The sequence below is a fragment of the Alternaria ethzedia genome, assembly GCF_023757985.1.
Source record: "Alternaria ethzedia strain BMP 0044 chromosome Unknown scaffold_11, whole genome shotgun sequence".
Classification (NCBI taxonomy): domain Eukaryota; kingdom Fungi; phylum Ascomycota; class Dothideomycetes; order Pleosporales; family Pleosporaceae; genus Alternaria; species Alternaria ethzedia.
This window is the reverse complement of record NW_026056204.1, coordinates 690,467-709,256: the sequence shown is the minus strand read 5'-3', so window position 1 is coordinate 709,256 and position 18,790 is coordinate 690,467. Positions and strand designations below refer to the sequence as shown.

At 52.5% G+C, this 18,790-nt stretch overlaps 4 protein-coding genes across 4 annotated transcripts; 3 read left to right on the top strand and 1 right to left on the bottom strand.

The window, feature by feature from the left end:
• Positions 1–120: 120 nt before the first annotated feature.
• J4E87_005485 (uncharacterized protein) lies at positions 121–869 on the top strand (the record flags this gene model as incomplete). Its single annotated transcript, XM_049377098.1, has 2 exons — positions 121–269; positions 323–869. The coding sequence occupies 2 exons, from the start codon at positions 121–123 to the stop codon at positions 867–869; spliced, it is 696 nt and encodes a 231-aa protein (XP_049233323.1).
• Positions 870–1,230: 361 nt separating this feature from the next.
• Positions 1,231–2,983, bottom strand: J4E87_005484 (uncharacterized protein; the record flags this gene model as incomplete). The annotated part of the gene is made up of 5 exons (XM_049377097.1): positions 1,231–1,574; positions 1,629–2,136; positions 2,196–2,402; positions 2,461–2,778; positions 2,831–2,983. The coding sequence occupies 5 exons, from the start codon at positions 2,981–2,983 to the stop codon at positions 1,231–1,233; spliced, it is 1,530 nt and encodes a 509-aa protein (XP_049233322.1).
• A 4,206-nt stretch (positions 2,984–7,189) lies between these two features.
• J4E87_005483 (uncharacterized protein) lies at positions 7,190–10,075 on the top strand (the record flags this gene model as incomplete). Its single annotated transcript, XM_049377096.1, has 2 exons — positions 7,190–7,198; positions 7,229–10,075. The coding sequence occupies 2 exons, from the start codon at positions 7,190–7,192 to the stop codon at positions 10,073–10,075; spliced, it is 2,856 nt and encodes a 951-aa protein (XP_049233321.1).
• Positions 10,076–16,080: 6,005 nt separating this feature from the next.
• On the top strand, positions 16,081–17,934 carry J4E87_005482 (uncharacterized protein; the record flags this gene model as incomplete). The annotated part of the gene is made up of 1 exon (XM_049377095.1): positions 16,081–17,934. The coding sequence occupies one exon, from the start codon at positions 16,081–16,083 to the stop codon at positions 17,932–17,934; it is 1,854 nt and encodes a 617-aa protein (XP_049233320.1).
• Positions 17,935–18,790: the final 856 nt, after the last annotated feature.

Genomic DNA, 18,790 nt, shown 5'->3' with positions numbered 1-18,790 from the left:
TTCTGTGATGGTCGCAGCCTCGGGAGTCCGCCGCTCGTGCACGGACTCGAAATTTATTCTGAACTTTTGGCAGCAGGCGCGCAAAGTGAAATTCTACCAACACCACTCGACCCTCGCAAAATGTCAGACACCGAAATGGACGGCGGCGTCGCGCTCGGTGGCACTTCGCCCACGCATTCCCAGCTCGCCGACGAAATCAACGGAGGCGCCATGGACGTCAAGTCCAACGGCGCACCTTCCGTCGCAGACTCGACCGTCTCCAGCCGACTGTACGTCGCATGCTTGCTTTGTCCTCTACCACACCGTTGCTGACTCAACACAGACCCGTTACGGTGAACAAGTCCACGCCCTTCACCTTTGACCTGGGCAACCTGCTCGCAAACGACCCCAACCCCGTCCCCGCCGGCGCCGACGAAGCCACCCTCGCTGCCACTGCCCGCGATGCCGCTCAAGCCCTCATCAACCAGCTCCTCTCGACCTGCGAAATCAAGTCAAACTCAGAGGGCGTCCACCTCGTGCTTCCCGCGCCGACAACACCCCTCCCCCGCGAGAAGCCTATTCCCGAAGCCAAGGAGCCCACCAAGTGGGACAAGTTCGCTGCGAAGAAGGGCATCAAGAACACGAAGCGCGACACCAAGCTGGCTTACGACGAGGCCACGGGCGACTGGGTACCCAAGTGGGGTTACAAGGGCAAGAACAAGGCGGGCGAGAACGACTGGCTGGTCGAGGTTGACGAGAAGAAGGAAGCCAAGACCGGTGAGGCTCACGACCAGAGGGCGGATAATCGGAAAGACCGGAAGGAGAGGATGCGCCGCAACGAGAGGAAGGAACGCGCGAACAGCGTCAAGTCTCGCAAGGTTGGTGCGTGAGCTGGAGCACTTGACCTTTACCTGAGAGAGGCCAATTTATAAAACGACATGCATTGGGCGGCGTTAATCTTACGGCATGTATTCGACTTACGGGCGCAGGGCTAAAAGCTTGCGAACTTGCACTTTATTGATTCTTTCCGAGGCTGCAACATTGTCTCCCAGATACCATGAGCAACCACGCCGTCGAATATACCATTTCTGCACTTTATCGAGCTACGCGTTTACTATCCAAGTGAAAATGAGTCGGAAGTTTGGAAGCTTACTTCAACAAGCCAAGGTTCAGAAGTTTCGACAGTGCCATGTCTATTGCGACACGCCTAGAGTCCGCTCTACTGTTCTGCCTAAGCTCCAATCCTACATTTTAAAGAGTATATAAGAAATCTGGCCGCTGGTCCCCCATCTCCTCAATCTCTTTTTCACTCTTACCCTCAATCCAGTGGTCCCGCGCCCCCTGCCTCCTCTTCTTGTTCTCCCATGCAAGCAGAAATCGGGTCACAATGCTACCGCCAAGCAGCCACAACGTCAGATACGCCAGAACCACACCATGTCCCAGGAAATAGCGCGGCTTATCCCTGCTGCGGTAGATGTTCGACGAAACGACGCCATTGATGTTGCCCCAGCCTATCACAAAGCCAAGGGTGACGCCACGCTTGTACACGCCCTCGACGTTGTTGGCGGCCCAGGATATAGTGTTCGCTATCGTTGCTAGTGGAGAATGTTAGAACCAAGCGATCCATGCTGCTAAATGAGTTCACTTACGATAGATACCCACAGCTCCCAAAAATGTGCCCGCGTACTGAACGTTCGGACTGGCAGACCCGAGCAACATGGCAAAGCCCACAATACCAAACAGCGAGACTCCCATGTTGCAGTAACCCCTTTGTTGCGTGCGATCAGCAATATAACCCACTACCACCGTCACCACAGCTGCAACTGCATACGGTGGCACGGAAAGCAGGTTCGCTGTCGTAGACTTATAGCCCAACCCAGCTATGATGGTGGGCAGGAAGAGACTGAAGGCATAGAGCGAACCGTCTGCGCCCATGTAGATGATGCTGAACATGAGCGTCTTCCAGTCCTTGATAGATTGCCAAAAGTACTTGGTCTGGAACTCTTCGTGCGCAGCTGAGGCCTGTTTATCGGCGCGTAGACGGCGGAGAACGCGCGCTCGGTCGTCAGGAGAGAGAAACGTGGCTTCGGCGGGGAAGTCGTGGACCATCCAGTAACTTGCTATTCCTACGAGGATAGTGGCGAGACCTTCAAGGATCTGGGGTTATTGTCAGCAACATGGTCACAGGTAAGAGGAAGCGTTCGAGGTGCACTTACAAAGATCCACGCCCAGCCTGGCTTTCCGCCTACGCCTCCCATCTGCGCAATTCCAGCGGCGAGTAAGCCACCAAAACTACCAGCTAGAGCGGCAGCCGAAAAGAAGATTGCAGCTCGGATGCCGAACTCGGAACGTTTGTACCAGCAACTCAGGTAGTAGTTCACTCCAGGAAACAGTCCAGCCTCAGCACATCCCAGCCACCACCGCTACGCGTCGTCAGCAAAATTACCCTTGATACCAGATTACCAACCGCAAAAGACTCACCGCAGTCATAAGACCAGCATAATTATGCACCAACCCCATACACGTCATGCAAATCCCCCACCAGATCATGATAAGTGGTAAGAAGATACTGGGGCGTAACTTCTTCAACAGCACATTGGTCAGCGGCTCAAAGACGGAGTAGCTGACGAAGAAGATGGTCAGACTGGCATTGTACTGGCCGTCAGTCATGTTGAGATCTTCTTGCAAGCCATCGACTTTGGCGTTGCCAATGTTCGTGCGATCTAGGAAGGAGATCAAGTAGAGGAAGGAGAGCCATGGAATTAGTCGGAAGTCGAGTTTGCGCAGGAGGGCTTTGTCCTGTGGGGTGAATGTTAGTATGTGTATGGCAAGGAGCTGAGATGTGGCTTACATGCGCAGCGCGTTCTTCTTCGCTGAGACCGGCATCGGGATCAGGTAGGTTCTCGATCGTGTGGACATGTTTTGCCGTCTCAACATGCTCCTCGCCGATAGTCTTCTCTTCCTCGCTCGACCTATCAATCGGCCGCTCTACTCCAGAGGCCATGTTGTTAACGTAGACACAGGGCGTGAGCTAGTAGCTGGGCAAGATGTCAAGCCTCAAACAAGCCTCTTAGTGAATTCCAGTGCCCAGAGCGCAGAAAAGGGTTCGCGCAAGAACGTCAAGCAACAAATCGCGGTCCGAAAGAATCACAAGTCAGTAATCTCAACCATGGAACTGGGAACTTGCTTGTCCGGAATTACCCCTCGATCAGCGAGCGAGACGCAGTCCCTTAAGAACGTCACCGACTGTCGAACCACTGGAGAAAGCGGCTGGGGTATCATCAGCCCGAGGCTATTGAGCCGCCTATCATCTAGTCCACTCATGATGATCTTATTCCGATGACGGCAGGGACTGGTGTGCATTTCTCCAGGATCCAATCCCCACCATCCACTCCCTAGCGCTTGCCGATCCCTGGCTTCACCATGGGAATTTCTCCCGCGGAGAGTCGGGGTTCAGAAGTAGGAGCGAAGTGCCGTTCATGTGAGTATCTGACTGACTGTATGATTATGCTGAAACTTTGATTCTATATCCTCAGCATTTACTCATTTCCTTGGATCTTTCCATGTTCACAGCGGTAATAAGCTGTGGTTGTGACGAGGAGGCTCGTGTCGCATGTGGCCCACTATTCACATCCCCCGCTAGTGGCCGTCTAGAAGATACGATACAGCGTCGACAGAACGTATTTGATGCCGCCTCATCCTTTGAAGCAAACGATGTGCACATTCGTTTCAGATCTCAACGGCACAGCATTGTGGGTGCCGAGCATTGAGGCGTTGTATGCCGAGCATTCAAGCGTGAAGGGCGTTGCAACGTGTGCGGGGGTCAAAGATGCGGGGGACGGCTAAGCTTCCACATAAGCATGCGCTTGTGACGTTGCTTGCTTAGACATCACCAAGTGCTTATCTGCTAGCAATACGGATATAATCGTGCGGAATTAAGCACTTCTCGACACTGTAAGTCGAAAAATGTACAGCTTTTTAATCCTTCTAGCGAGAGAGTGTCATCAAATCCCATGAAGGAGAGGCGCGGATCGATGCGCTGAAGCAAGGCTCGGTACCCGTCCATTCGGTGCTTCCTGCCGGACTTCCCTACTGCGGTAGTGCCGAAATCGCTAAATGCTTCAGCATGGAGCCACCATGATAGTATCCACACAGCGTCTCGTGACCAACAATGTGGATATACCGTAAATTGTTCATGATCGTTTTCCAAGGCACGCGCCCGCGTTATCATCCGGTCTGTGTGTAGCCGCGATTTCAGAAGCCTGTTTCTCACAAGTATCTTGAGCCAGCGCTCCACTCGATGTGGGCCCGCTCTGGTCGATTTTAGCCTCCACATACTCATTCCCTTCTTTTCTTTCAGGTATGAGGCCGAATAGCCCGGATCGCTTTCTGACGATGGCTAAAATGACCGCGACGATGACATTGAGTCCTGTGAACGCCAGCATGACTTGGAACTGTCTGTTGTCTGGCACGGTGGTGCTAATCAGCATGTATGTCTCGTATAGCTATATTTCCAGGGAACTGAAACTTACAGCTGTTACCAAAGACAACACCAACACGATCCCTCGCCGCATCCGGTAAGTGCGCAATCAACGATGTCGAACTTTGCATTTCCCTGATTTCCTCGCGACTCAAAAAACTGGACAACCCTGTGTTCAAGTGCTCGCGATGGATTGCAGAGCAGATGGCGACGGCGACACATCCGCCAAGCGTCCGCACCATATTGAGCGCTCCGGTACCGACAGCGATGTCCTTTTCTGGAATTGAGGTAGCGACAAGCACGAAATATGGCGGACTTGCAAGACCCAAAGCAAGACCAGTAATAATTTCGTAACCGTACAGTCCAGGCCACAGATGAGAGTAGGTCGGCAAACTACTAAGAAGTCCAATACCAACGCATACGATCGCTGTCGAGCCAATCAAAACAATCTCAACTGGTGCTTTCTTTACTGCTAGTCCAGACGCCATAGCACCAATCGGAGTCACAACGGTAGCAGGAAGCAGAAGGATACCGGCACGCTCCGCGCTTGTGAAATTCACTCCCTGAAAGCGTTGTGGCAGCTGGACGAAGACAACGTAAAATGCGAATCCTAAGAGAAACTGACTTCTGTCCCGTTGTTAGCGGAGTCCGACTGCAGTGTTCCAGACTTACAACAGAGTCAACGCCATGGATACATTCCGAAGAAAGTGTACAGGAAAGACGGGGGCTTTCTGCGTTCTGGACGATATCCAATACTCATACAACCCAAAGAGTACCAGGAGAGCGATTCCAGCTACAAGTGGTCCGATGGTAACACCACTGCCCCAGGCATGCAACACACCGGCTTCCTGAAGGGCGTAGATGAGAGGTATAGGCCAGCAGACAGACAAGATGCCACCATAGATGTCCAAATGGCGTATGCGTTGCAGATTCGTTCTACCGTCATCGAATGCAGGCATCGAGAAAAACAGCATTGCCATTGCGACACCGATTATGGGGCCACTAATGCTAGTCAGCCCGCACAGCTCGATAGTCCGCGCTTTGCATACTTCATGAAGAATATCCATCTCCAAGTTGTTCGATCAGCGATGATGCCACCGAGTAGAGGTCCTAGCAGGTTTGCCAAAGCGAATACCGAGCTTACGATCCCGGAGTAGAAACCAATCTTCTCAGGGACAATCATCTTCATGATGGCGACGAATGTCAAGCTGTAGAGGCCAGATCCTCCAATGCCTTGGAAGGCGCGGAACACGATTAGTTGAGTCATTGTCTGCGCTCCACCACAAGCCATTGAGGATACCAGGAAGATTGACGCGCAAAGTAAGAGGAGACTCTTGAGGCCCCAAATGTCGCTCAGCTTTGCTGTGATCATCAAGAAAGCTGCACCGTTAGTCTAGTGACCAGACCCCTCGGCGAATGAGTCTTACAGTTATATGTAAGTAGATACGCGGTAATTAGCCATGCCGCCTGCTCCAGAGCGCCATAATCACTCGAAATTTTGATGAGCGCGGTCGTGACGATGGTAGTGTCCAAGGCAGATAAGAAAAGACAAAGCCATAGTCCAACGATAATGACGTGTAACCGATTTGAGCTGATGTTCGGTACGATTGGCACAGCGGAGGGTGTGATATCGCCCGTAACCCGGCTACTGTTATTATCAACCATGATGTTGTCGAGGTCGAGACACTTGTCCGTTCTCCGTCTTACTACAAATTACCAGCCACGTTTGCGGCGTAAGCACATGTGCGAAGGATGAAGCCCCTGCAGCAGATACAGGGCTCGCACGGATTGAGGTCAGCTGTAGAAGGCTGCATCCGTCCCAATGGAACGCATGCTTCTAGACTGCAGCGGGGTAGGAACCGCAGGCTCGAGAGATGCTGCATTGCGATGCGCCAGATTGCAGAAGGTCCGCATGCCTTTGACAAGTAGGACGCCCTATTCCTATGCTGCGGTCCTTGCGTGTCCAAAGCGCGTTCGCTTGGGGTAACGCGTGGAGGAGAAGCCGTTCTTCCGGATTTTCTCCCCTTCAATACGGCACCTTCAATAACCTCTGCATCGCTTTCCATCTCCCAACTGTATGCCAAACCGAAAAGCATGGGAACCGGTTCTGGGTGAGTATAGTGATCTTGGGATGTACAAACGCATGCATGCAGGCATCGATGCGGCTCACAGCCACTGAAAGCCGTGACAAGCGGCCGCGAAAGCTGGGAACCCACCTATTTTCTTGTACCCCCTTTAGTCGTCTCAGCGATTTCCTTTAGTCGCAGCGCTTTCTTTTGAACGTAAAGTGCAGGTAACGACTGTTGGTTGGTGTTCGTGGTTTCAAGCCCGCCACGCGAAACTCGCGCGCGCCTGCAGCTGTGACGTCAAACGCCGATGGGACGCGACTTCCATCCTAGCAGTACCGCGCTCTCACTTCCTTAGGTGCATTGCCCGCGTCCACATCTTCAACGACACTCCGCTATCCTGCTCGTGTAGGGCGAAAAATGCCAATTCCATTCTCTTCTACTTTCCTTTATCGCAATGACTTCAATCTCGTTTGAAGCTGCTCTCAAGCTGCCCGACAACGACGCGTCCAATTTACGTCTCTACAAGCTCGTCTCTGCACGCGACTTCAGCAGCGCAAGTCTTTCTTCAGTCGCGCAGGACTATCTGAGTAGTTTCTGCGATCCTGGTCTTTCTATAATCCGGCGGCGATGGATCGGCATCGCGCTCGCAGGCATGCTGGAAATGCCAGCGGTGGCCACACACATTGGGGCATCGACTAAGCGTCTACGCAATCTGGGAGCCATCATCCTAAGCGAAACCGAACAGGAGCAGATCAAAATCATTGCTGGTATTATCATACGGCAGGCACTGGAACAAGGGATCGAGTACAGCAGGTTCTGGTCCACGGGAAAAGTCGGACAAAGCGCGCCGAATTTTCCGCTCGAGGCCGATGCCGAATGGATGCAGAAGTTCCAGGGCTTTCTCGACATTCTGAGCGACCTTGCACTTGCGAGACCAACCAGCGAGCCCTCTGTCATGTACCTAGTCTCACTATTCGCCACGGATGGGTTCAAATGGCGGGAGTCAAGCGCTACGTTTCCTGTCGCGCTCATTGAGGCTGGAGTGCTGACCATCATTGCGCCCGATGAGCACCTGAAAGACTGCCAGTTTGTAGACATACCAGTCGAGCACATTCTGAACACGCGATCAGAACCGTCGAAACTACACAACTCACAGGCTCAGCGTACAGAGCACGAGCCATGGGATCTCGTCATGACACTCACATCTGAACCCTGGAGCTACCGTCTTAATTCCACGCAACGCATTGCGACTGATCTATCGCTAATGTTCAAGCATTCGGGCGACGCAATAGAGTGGGAAAGTTGCATCAAAGCCGATCAGAAAGAACGTGAGCCTCATTCGAAAGTATCTCGAAACTTGCCTATCGATGCGAGCTCACCTTCGATCCGAAAGTCAAACGCAAGAAGATCGCTTCGAAGTGGCTCCCAGACGCTTCGGACAGAGCGCGTAACTTCCAAGAAATTTACCGCAGACAGTAGCGATGCGACAGCTCTGCAACTCCAGCCACAGCATTTGTCGTCGACATCAAAACGCACGTACGGCAAGGGAAAGCTACCCCGTGTATCTAAGGCCACCAAACAAAATATCTTCAAAAAGCCCAACTCGGAAGACGAAGCTCTCGATGTGCTTATAGAAAGCAAGAGAAATGTCCGCAATACTTCTTCGGACACATCGGGTGTTGCTTCATCTCCCCGAAGAAATTCACGAAGCTCAAAGGCTGCCTCCGGCAAGGAGCCAGTCAAGACTAAGACTAAGGCACGCACATTGCGTAACAAGAATGGAGCAGACGACGACGAAGATTTTGTACCAAGTCAGACGAGGCCGAAAACAAGGACAAACCCCAAACGCAAAGCAACACCAGATCCCATGACCGATGATAACCCGAGAAAGAGATCTCGTAAGGAGCCGAACAAAGGTCCGAAGTCGACTGTGACCGGCGCAAAACAACAGGCGAAAACTTTTCCGCTGGCGAAACCATCAAACCCTCCATCATCCGTCCCTTCGTCACGACATACCTTGATCGGAGGACTTCTGGGTCTCCAAAGACCTGCCAAGATCTCCGAGAGCCCGTTCAAGAAGCCAACATTACCTGCAAGAGTCGCTCAAACACCGTCAACTCCTACCAAATCGAGTAGAAAGCCTGTGGGAGTACCAGTGCGGCCCCAAACCCCTGTGGAAGCACGGAGATGTTCTGGAGATGATGCTTTGCACTACATGGCATCGTCACCGCCTGTGGCTGATGAGGCCGAAGAGAATGATGAGTGGCATCATGCGATTGCTGTCGAGGCCGCAATGCTCTCCAGCAACAGCAAACCTACCCCCGCGTCACCAAACGCAGAATCAACAGCGATCTCTGGTCACGCTGATTGTGAAGATATAGCCTCGGAGAAGAAGACAGGAGATTGGCAGACCGCGAAAAGCGACCCCTTTGGCCGAAGATCTGCTGGGAAGAAGGCCACATCGTTCATACGCCGACTGACTGGAGAAGGTTCATTGAACGAGGACACAGCCCCTGACATTGACGTTTCAAACCAGCGGCCTTTGCCAATCGCCGGTTCTAGCGCAACTAAAGCCTTACCTTCAATTGCAGCGAGTCGACCATTCCTAAAAAAGACGCATTCGGGTGGGAAAGAGGCGACTCTTACAGAAGGAGATACGAACAAGGCGCACCCAAATCCCAAGGTTGCGAGCCCTAATACGGGCACAATAGGTCATCAGACACAAGACTCGAGAGATCAAGGAGGAGTGCAACAAAAAGACAACACAAAGAGACATACCGAACATGCTGGCACACATTCAAAGCCCACAGCGCTGTCCAAAGAGAAGACAACAACATCGAAGATACCCAAAGATGCGGCAGGAAACGAGACGACTGTACCCACCTTGCTTTTCAACTCGCGGTTCATCGATACTGCCCAGCCAACTGTTCAGGCCGACCAAGAAGCCACTGAAAGTACAAGGAACTTGCTCGAAGAGACTCGGCAGATCGTGGACCAACCGCCACAACTCAACGAAGGGATCCGGCAATTGAACGATGGCGGGCCTATCGAGCAGGCGTATCACGAGGACGATACTCTGATCGGTGGCGGTGAAGACAATCAGGAAGCTGACAATGACTTCTTCGACGCTTCGCCAATCCATCTCCAATCCTCCCCGCCACACCTAGGCTCTTCTAGTAGCCATAGCTCAACCTCTGCTGTACGCGAGCCATTGACGGACCCACCTCTACCAACATCGCAAGCAGAAGAGATGGACTGGGAGGCGAGTCTGCAGCCGCACCAGCGCGATCTTCATGAACTGATGATAAGGACTTCCAAGCGGGTTATGCAGCACATTGTCGGCAACGAGACTAGTGTAGACGACATCGCTGAGATGTACGCGCAGGATGGCGAGCATGTACTGAGCACCCTGATCAAGCGACACGATACCGACTACGAGGATGTCTTCCAGGGTATGGAGAGCACAAAGGGAAAACTCCGGAAAGAGCTTCAGCGCGCCGCCAAGCAGATGGCCAAGGATAGAGAGAGGGTTGATGCAATTGCTTGATCTTCGTACAGTTCACGACGCAATCTTACGAAGGAGATACAAGTTTAATGGAGGGATGTACCATGCAGGACATGAGAATGTATGATAGTAGAGAAGCCTTTTCACGAGCAGTACGAACGTAACACAGTATAGCACAAGATTTTAATGAATATGCATTAGTACCTACATAGTTACCAGCACCACATATGCATACTATATCTCGCTCCACGCATTAGTCAAGGGTTCCCTCAACCAGTACAAGACGCGCCATCATGTGTCGAACTCTCACGAGAGTTGCGCTGTGAATTCTGTTCCTTATTCTTCCCCGTCTCAACAATATGTCTCATAGAGATGCCACCCCACGGCAGACCCGATAGCGTCTGTCTTGCATCAATGTTCTCTGGTTCAGGCGATGCATATGCGCTTCCAGCTTGTCGCCGGTTCTCAACGTCTCGCTCCGTCTCCTCTTTCTGCTCTTTTACTTTGTCGCCTGGTTCGTGTTAGAGTAGACCGAATAGCTATTGCACTTGGTGCTACGAACGAAATCTTCTTTGGGCGAGTTTGTTCTGTATCTTGCGTCTTTCGTTGGGGTCTTTGATGTCGGACCAGTCGTTTGGTCCGGCTTCTGGAGAATCGTCGCCAGTTACGACGGATTCGCTTTTCGGGGTGGACTGGTTGGGGCTGGATTGTTGGCCTTGAGACATGCTTCTAGGGATGGAGTCGCAGTAGGATTGGGGAGTCTGGCGAGGTGCCTTCCTGAGATAGTTGCTGGAGCGGTAGAGACAGTATTGACGGAAATTTTGCGTTGGAGTGGTTGCGACTCGCAGTTGTTACATATGGTCAAGACGGGTGTCTTGTAGAGGATGATGGGCCGGCTGGAGACGTGCTTGTTGCTGGGAAGTAGCGTATGGACGTAGAATTATAGTAGTGGAACCTCATTTCCATCTGTTAGGTCGTTTCATAGTCAGCATTTCTATTGTTACGTGATTTTGAGGGATCCGTCTCTCAGCCGCAAGACTTAATGCTTAATGAAGGAGCGCATTGAATGATCCACCGCACCAGCGAACTCAAGCCAAGCCGATGAGAAGTGGTGGCCTCGAAGCAGTGGAGTCTTTCATTAAAATGATGACGCTGATATGAAGGGTTCATGTGCAAAAGGGCGCGGCTGAAGTTTCGAAAAGCACCGAAGAGGGTCGCTCATGATGTTCGGTGAGTAGCTGCGCAAAGCTAACCAGTTTTGACGCTTGTCATCTTGCATTTTCTCGGCCCGCCACTTATAATGGAGCTTTAAACGTTCAGTTCGTGTGTTGTAATTATAGAATTGAGACTCACAGCGGCAAGAAACACCAATTACTCTGAGGCTCACTCGTCGGCACGCTCCAGTAAACGCTATTGGTGACTGCTATCCGTGTACCTGTGTGTAGTATTACGCAATTTTCAGGTGAGGTGAGAGTCCGTTCTACACAGTAACTGCATGCATCAAAGCGGACGCGGGATGACCGAGCCGTTGCAGCCTTGTCGTTGGGCTGAGGTGTCAATAACGCTCTATCGGGTGGGCTTGTACAAATAGCGCATGTATCATTAGGCTACCCTCTTGACATTACATTCCAGCTCTTGATCTAGAGGCTCACCGGTAATCCTTTTCGCGGGGACAGCCAGTGAGACAAGAAGGTTGTTGACCGTACTGTACGGGCCTGCTTGATATACGAGATGTGCCTTGAAATCAACCTTGGGACAGAAGGTATGTGTCAATGAGTCATGTTAGAGTGGGGCATCGTGAGAACAACGACAGAGTTGCAAGAACAGCGAAGACTTCATCCCGTCGGTCAGCAATCTGGAAACCGGGGGAGCGAAATTAGAGATGGGGCAAGCAGTAGTAGTCCATGGGTGCTGTAAACCAGAGATGCGGTCGGCGCAAAGCTCTCTAGACCTGTTCGGGTAAGCTCAAACCGCGTACCTGCACCTCATTCGTCAGATCCTGCCAGCCACGGGTGGCCCAAGGATGTATTGACCGCTCTACAATATCATACACCATATATTGTTACTCTTGAACGCTCCTTGAAGAGGAAGCGAAGTTCAAGTATAGTTTCGGTTGCGCGTTTGTTTGATGCAGCTTGCGATCTTCATCCTGCGCATATTGTCCCAACGCATGCAGAACTCGATGGCAGAGTGTGTGGTTATCTGCGAAACAATAAAGATTTTAGGTGAACATGCGACTTACCAAGAAATGTCGCCTCGTTTAAGAAAGCATGGAATGTGCTCACGAATAACGTGAGCGGACAGGAAGAAAGTCTGCTGCGTTAGACTATACAACTTTCGTAGGACTAGTTCGCAGGGCTGTAGTCTTTGGGAAATACAGCTCGAAGGATTGCGGACCGATTCGATTACCCTGCAGTCGTCTCCGCAACTTGACTAGAGCGGAGCTTTCGTCGGCTTGATTATGACGACAGGGCCATTGACGAGTTCTTTGCCAATGCGGAGCGTTACAAACGGGTTTTGCCCAGCAGCAGCGTGCAGCGGATGCTCCGGACGTGTCTGGTATTGTACCACGATCAACGATTTGATTGTGGTTTGGAATGTTCTCGTTTCAAACTTAGTAATTAACTCGAACGAGCAACTATCGCTTGATCGATGAGAGGAATGCGAATACATGGCTCCTAGCTCCATCTTCCACCTACTTGAGACATTTGAAGAGCGAGGCTGCACAGCCTTCCCCCACAGCTCGAATATGTTCACGTAAGCCGGAACGAGAATACCAAGGGTGATCGTCCTTAGTGAGGATCTGCTCGTGGGCCACGATTGGTAAAGCGTGGTGCAACACCAAGATCGATCCCTTTCGTACGGCCCGTCTGAGGTCAAGATGAGTTAGTTCACTCTCGGCTACACAACCTTCCGGTATTTGCGCTAAGCCCTTTCCCAATTCTATGGCTTAGCCGCCAATGGGTCAGTGTAACAATCAGATCGTAGTCGAGACTAAAGCCAAGCCCATTTTCGAAATGTATCACATACAGTGTTGGCCCAAAAGCCAGATGGTTCGCCGTTACCAGACTGCTGACGGCTTTGAAATCTCTAAGTTACACAATTTATCAAATACCCTTTGCCGTTGGCGAAGAAGGTGGCTCTCACTCTTGGTAAAGACTCGGGAGGAGCTCTGGTTCTCAGCAGTACCACTGGCAGGTGTCCTGCATACTTGATACGACGGATCCTTCAACCACTCGACATCGTCTTCATGGAAATCCCTTGTTGCTCATCCTGACAGCTGCTAGAGCCATCAGTCAGACTCTTTCTACTTAGCCGATACAGCTTCCTCATGCTCCTTAGCAGTCGGTCTACGAGGCTGCATGTTTTAGCAATAGTGCCTAATGTTACGCTGCAGAAAACGTTAGAGCATGCCTATAGGCTTATTAATTACTAGTCTACTAATCTAATTTCTCTTATTATCTCTAAACCTTAAATAAAATATATCTTACTTATATCTTAAACTCTTTTTAGCTTTAGCTTTTAATATTAATAAAAAAGTTATTATTACTAGTAGTAGTAGTCTAAGTAAGAACTCTCTTATAAAGTTATCTAAAAGTATTATATTTACTTTATATAAAAAATTTAATATTAGTACTAAGGCTTATATTACTATAAATAAAATTAGCTATTACTATAAAGTAGATAGTTACTTATAAGTTATTTATATTAAAATAATTATAAGTAGCTATAAAAAGTATAATAAAGTTAGTAAACTTCTACTTAATATAGAAGTTACTAATAAGTTAAGTAGTATATACTAGGTAACTAAAGTATACTTATAATATTAAGCCTACTTATTAAGAGATAAAAGTAAGAGTAGTTATAGTAGCTATTTTAGAGTGCGTAAATAGAAATAAATATAGAAGAATTAACGTATAAGTATAAAGATTTTATAATTCTATTTCTTTTAAGTATTAGAGTAGTATATAACTATAATAGTGTACTTTAGTTATTAAGTTAAGATTTTTTTAAGTTTTTATAGTTAAGAAATACTAAAGCCTAAGGCTTACTTCGGACACGTGATTTAGCAATAGTCCGAATCTACCTATAATGGCATTCTTGGTGGACTATTGCAGGCAGTCCCCGTCCGTAATAGGGATCCAAAAGCTCCATATGTTGTGAGGCAACGGTATATACTTGGCATGACCTCTGGCTCTCGTTCTGAATTTGACGTTCACGATCAGCATGTAATGCTGTAGAGTGAAGTGGTTTGGCCCAATGATGGACCAGCGATGGCAATATCCTAGCTTTTCCATGTGCTGTACAGGTGGCGGGAATCAAAGTCGATCATACAAAAGAGGAAGGTACATGGTAAGGGCGATCCGGCGAATCTCGTCGACGGGTGTTGCTCGCAATGTAAAGTGTGGCGAGATCATCGTGTGGCGGCTGTGGCGTAGTGACAAGTGTTGCTTTTTGACAGGTGTGGGCCATCCCGGCTTGTCTACATCGAGGCCGAATCGCATCAAGGACTGGCAACGACCATGGGCGTCAACGGTGAAGTTGGATGCGATAACCTGTTTTGCGCTGCGGGCGGGTACCCAAGCCGGACGTACCTGACGATCGATCAAGACGCGGTCTTCGATGCGTGGACCCATGGTGGTCGTACCGAGCAAATAAGGCGCGGCGCACATGGCAAACAAGGTCTGGTGAGAAATGACGCATGTCACGGTGGCTGAACAGAGGGGCGCCGTTGGTAGGACGGCAACAAAGTCGAGCGCAGCAGTCTAGGCTGGCAGACGACTTCAGCCTGTAGGGCATGGATCGGCGGGCGCTGGCGGCGAGGCGTCTCGTTGGAGCAACACCCGGCTGGTTTGGTGTATCGGCAAGAACGGGTAGGCTTGGGGAAGCAGCGCGCGGTCGAGGCAGGCACGAGCAGGATGGGCTGCGCCACCACACCGGCTCAATGCTGCTCGTCGCGTCTAGCCCGACACAGGCTGAGAGCATTGGCAGGCTCAGCTCAGGTGGGCGCGCCGCCGCGGAGTCGCCATGGCAGAATCTTCCTGGAGGGATGGGAGGGAGGGCGAGCCTCGTCTCGCGGGGCGTGTGGCGTCGACGTGTCTCGTGTTGCGACGCAGTTGTTTGGAGAGGCACGTCTTGGATGTTTGGCGGTGGGTCGTTGCAGCGCAGCGTGGTTGGCCGCGGCGATACACAGCCCCAAAAGGCTTGCGTTGTTCCGTTGAAGCCGCCGCGCTGCGCTGAGGCTGCCTCTTGTCTGCTGCCGAAGTCCCAAGTCCCATCGCCGGACTGTCTGCTCGTCTCCTCCAAGTGTCTGCACCCATCGCGCGCTCCATTGCACGGCAGCCGCTCGAGACTGAAGCGCCGCCGCATCCAAGTCCCGTGACTGTCTGCCAGCGTCGCCGTCTTTGAGCGCACGCACGCCCGCACGCCAGCCTGCTTACTTAGCCCGGACTGGAACCATCATCAGCCACAAGAGTCCCCAACGGGCCCTCGTCATCGGCACCTTGACTACCAGACGACCTGCACCCTACGACCCTGCGACCGCTTAGTTGCACCACGTCCAGGATCGCGATTCTGCTCCCACGTCCGCCTGCACGTCGCACATCGTGCCGACTGAAGACCCCTCCTCCACGGCCACGCCTCATTTATCGGCTTCCTCGAGCAGCGCCTCTTCACCTGCCTTCCTCGCGCAGCCGCCGTGCTTGCGCGTCCCGTGCTACTCGTCTGCTCGGAAAATAGCCAGCAGATCGCCTTGGTTGGCCCGAGCCGCAATTTGCGACCGAGGGCACATGCGAGCAATCTAACGTCTGTCAATTGCGAAGCTGGCGCTTTCCACGGCCCAAGTCTATCTGGAGTGTTGGTAGACGACGGCCATCTGCGCCCTCACCAGAGGCTGCATCCACCCAAAGGTTAGCCGACCCATGCATGCGCACCCACTCCGTCTGGACAGTCGAGACGGGTGACGCGCATACTATCATTGGAAAGAAAGAAGCCATGCTGACCCATCTCAAAGATACGCTCATTGAACCGTCTCGCCGCTCCACACCATGGCTGCCTCGACGCGAGCAATCACGCCGACGCCTACCGGCCCATTCACCACCCACAATGGGCCTAATACCCCAGGTTCTGCCGCGCGCAATGCCAACGGCGGAGCGACCTTTGGCACCCATCTCACAAAGTCCCCCGGCGGCTTGTCGCCTCGACTCTCGCCTCAGCCGCTCACTGGAGCCGCCGCCATCGCTGATGAGCGCCGCTTCCGCGAACAGTCCGCGAGGCAGACGAGCCCTAATCCCGCTGTCGCCGCGCTGCAAAGTCTGAACGGCACTGTCCAGTCCATGAGCCACCCTTCAGACGCTCCGCAGCAGTCGGCGCCGATAAGCAACAAGGCTGACAAGACGACGAAGCCGCTCATCATTCCCGACCAGATCAACGTCACGGGCGACAGCATGCAAACGAGCCCCGTCAGCCTCTCGAGTTTTGGCGATGGTGACGCGCCGAACGCGCCGGGTGCTTCTACTGCGGAAGGTGCTGCCACCGGCAATCCAGGCCGGGAAGGCGCGCACCAGCAGCAACCACAGCAGCACCACCAGCTCATCGCACCGAATCCCGGAGACAACCCAGGCAATCGCGCCTTTACGTTTCCTGGGCCTTTGCCCCCGGAGCCGGATCCACGTGCCCCGGCTCGCCAGATGAGCCTGCCTGGATACGGCCAGAATACGCCCAAATCGCCCTCCACCAAGCGCCACAAGTGCCCATACTGCTCTACCGATTTCACTCGCCACCATAACCTCAAGAGCCACCTACTAACCCACAGTCAAGAAAAGCCTTATGAATGTCCCACGTGCCAGGCGCGTTTCCGTCGTTTGCATGATCTGAAACGTCATACGAAACTCCACACTGGCGAGCGTCCGCACACGTGCTACAAATGTGGCCGCAGGTTCGCACGTGGCGATGCGCTTGCGCGACACAATAAGGGTCAGGGTGGCTGTGCGGGCCGCCGCTCTAGCTTCGGCATGGATGACGATCTCGGAGACAAAGGCGACGAGGGTATGGACGGTGTCATCTACACTGGTGAGCCTGATGGTGAGGGCGACGAAGACGAAGACGGTAGTCGGCGAGTCAGTGAGCCGGCACGCAAGCGACAAAACACTGGGAATTCTACCCAAGGTTCGTATTCTCACCATTCCAGCACATATCCGCCTATTGCTGCGAATCGAAGCTCGAGCAGCCAGAACAACTTGCGCCCTTATTACCCAGGGTCCTCTGCGCAGCCGACTAACGTCTCGCCCAAAGCAGCTCCCACTAGCATCTCGTCGATTCAGAACGCAAATACGCAGTCCAATGTCTTCGCCCAAGGTGGCATGACGGAGAGTCCCAGGCCGTTGTCGCCAGGCCAGCAGGAACAGCATCGCCTGGGGGCGCCAGAAAATGGTCTCCCGGGCTCGCGATCCCCCAGTCTGTCGCATCACTTGCATCAGCAGTCAAACTACACTCGCGGGCGGGGGACACCTCCTGTTGGCTTAGCTCCACCCAGCACAAGCAGCGGGCCTCACCTGCCATCTCTCCCTGGGCTCAGTCCTATGCCCCCTAAGCAGGGTTCTCAAGGCGGCAAAAGCAATGGCCCCAGTATGCTGCAACACCAGACCATGGCCGCTCCTGGTAGCAGCTCGCAGCCGGGCAGCATGTCAAGCCACGGTGGAAGTGGCGGTAGCATGCGCGAAGTCATGGGCAGCCAGGTCGATGTGTGGCAGTACGTTCGCGATATAGAGTCTCGCATGGCGAGAATGGAAAAGGAACACAACGACAAGATCGCCACGCTGCAGAACGAGATCACCACGCTCCGGGCCCAGTTGGCTCAGCAGCATGTCAACAACACGCAAGCCCACCAACAGGCTCAATAGCGTGAATGGTGACGTTGCTGCTGCATGTTGTCGCTGTGGTGAGGCTTGCACTGCTTTTTGTGCTTGGATAACGGAGGCGTTCTATGGAGTACAAAACCCAAGATTGAGCAACAGAGAGATTTCGGGCTTCTACATGGATCAACATACGTCAAGGATCACGACGAGCATGTTACAATGATACCCCATGCTAAGATTACTCGCGATGTTTGGCATTTTCCTACCCTGTTCTGCGGTTACTACCCTTCACACCTGTATATTAGACTAGTTACCACCATGTCAATGTTTCTTTGCTAGAAGGTCCCCCGTGACGGTCATGACTTGCAGATCTTGGAGAAGTGACGTGACCTGCCACGCCAGCAAAGCGTGTGAAGCCACGCGCCCAGCATGTTCCTGGCAGTGCGGGTAGCACAATGGACAAAGTCGAAGAATAAGGCGGTTGCTGTGGTTGCTGCATCGCATGCCACAGCGATGCCGTGCATGAACCAGTTCCCACAGGCAGTCGTTGCCATGGTGTTGCAGCAGTGGTGATCCATGGGTGAGGGTGCCCAGGTGGGTAAGGAAGACCCTTCGGGCTAGACAGGTGCTAAGGATAGCCCGCAGTCAACACTGCGCCCAGTCCCGAGCCCGGCCCACTTGGCTGCTACACGTCAGAGTACTACAACCCAAAACTCCCCCTACAACGCACCCAAGACAGTAAACCCCTCACCGCACCCTGCCCTGATTTGTGTAGATGGATGGCGAGCTGCTGTCCTGATAGGCGCACCCGCGCAAAGTGCCCGCACCCGACGCCCAATTGAAGCTGCCCATAGCCGCGCTGGTGATCGCACCCGCAGAAGCCCGTCCAGCGTCCCGGCCC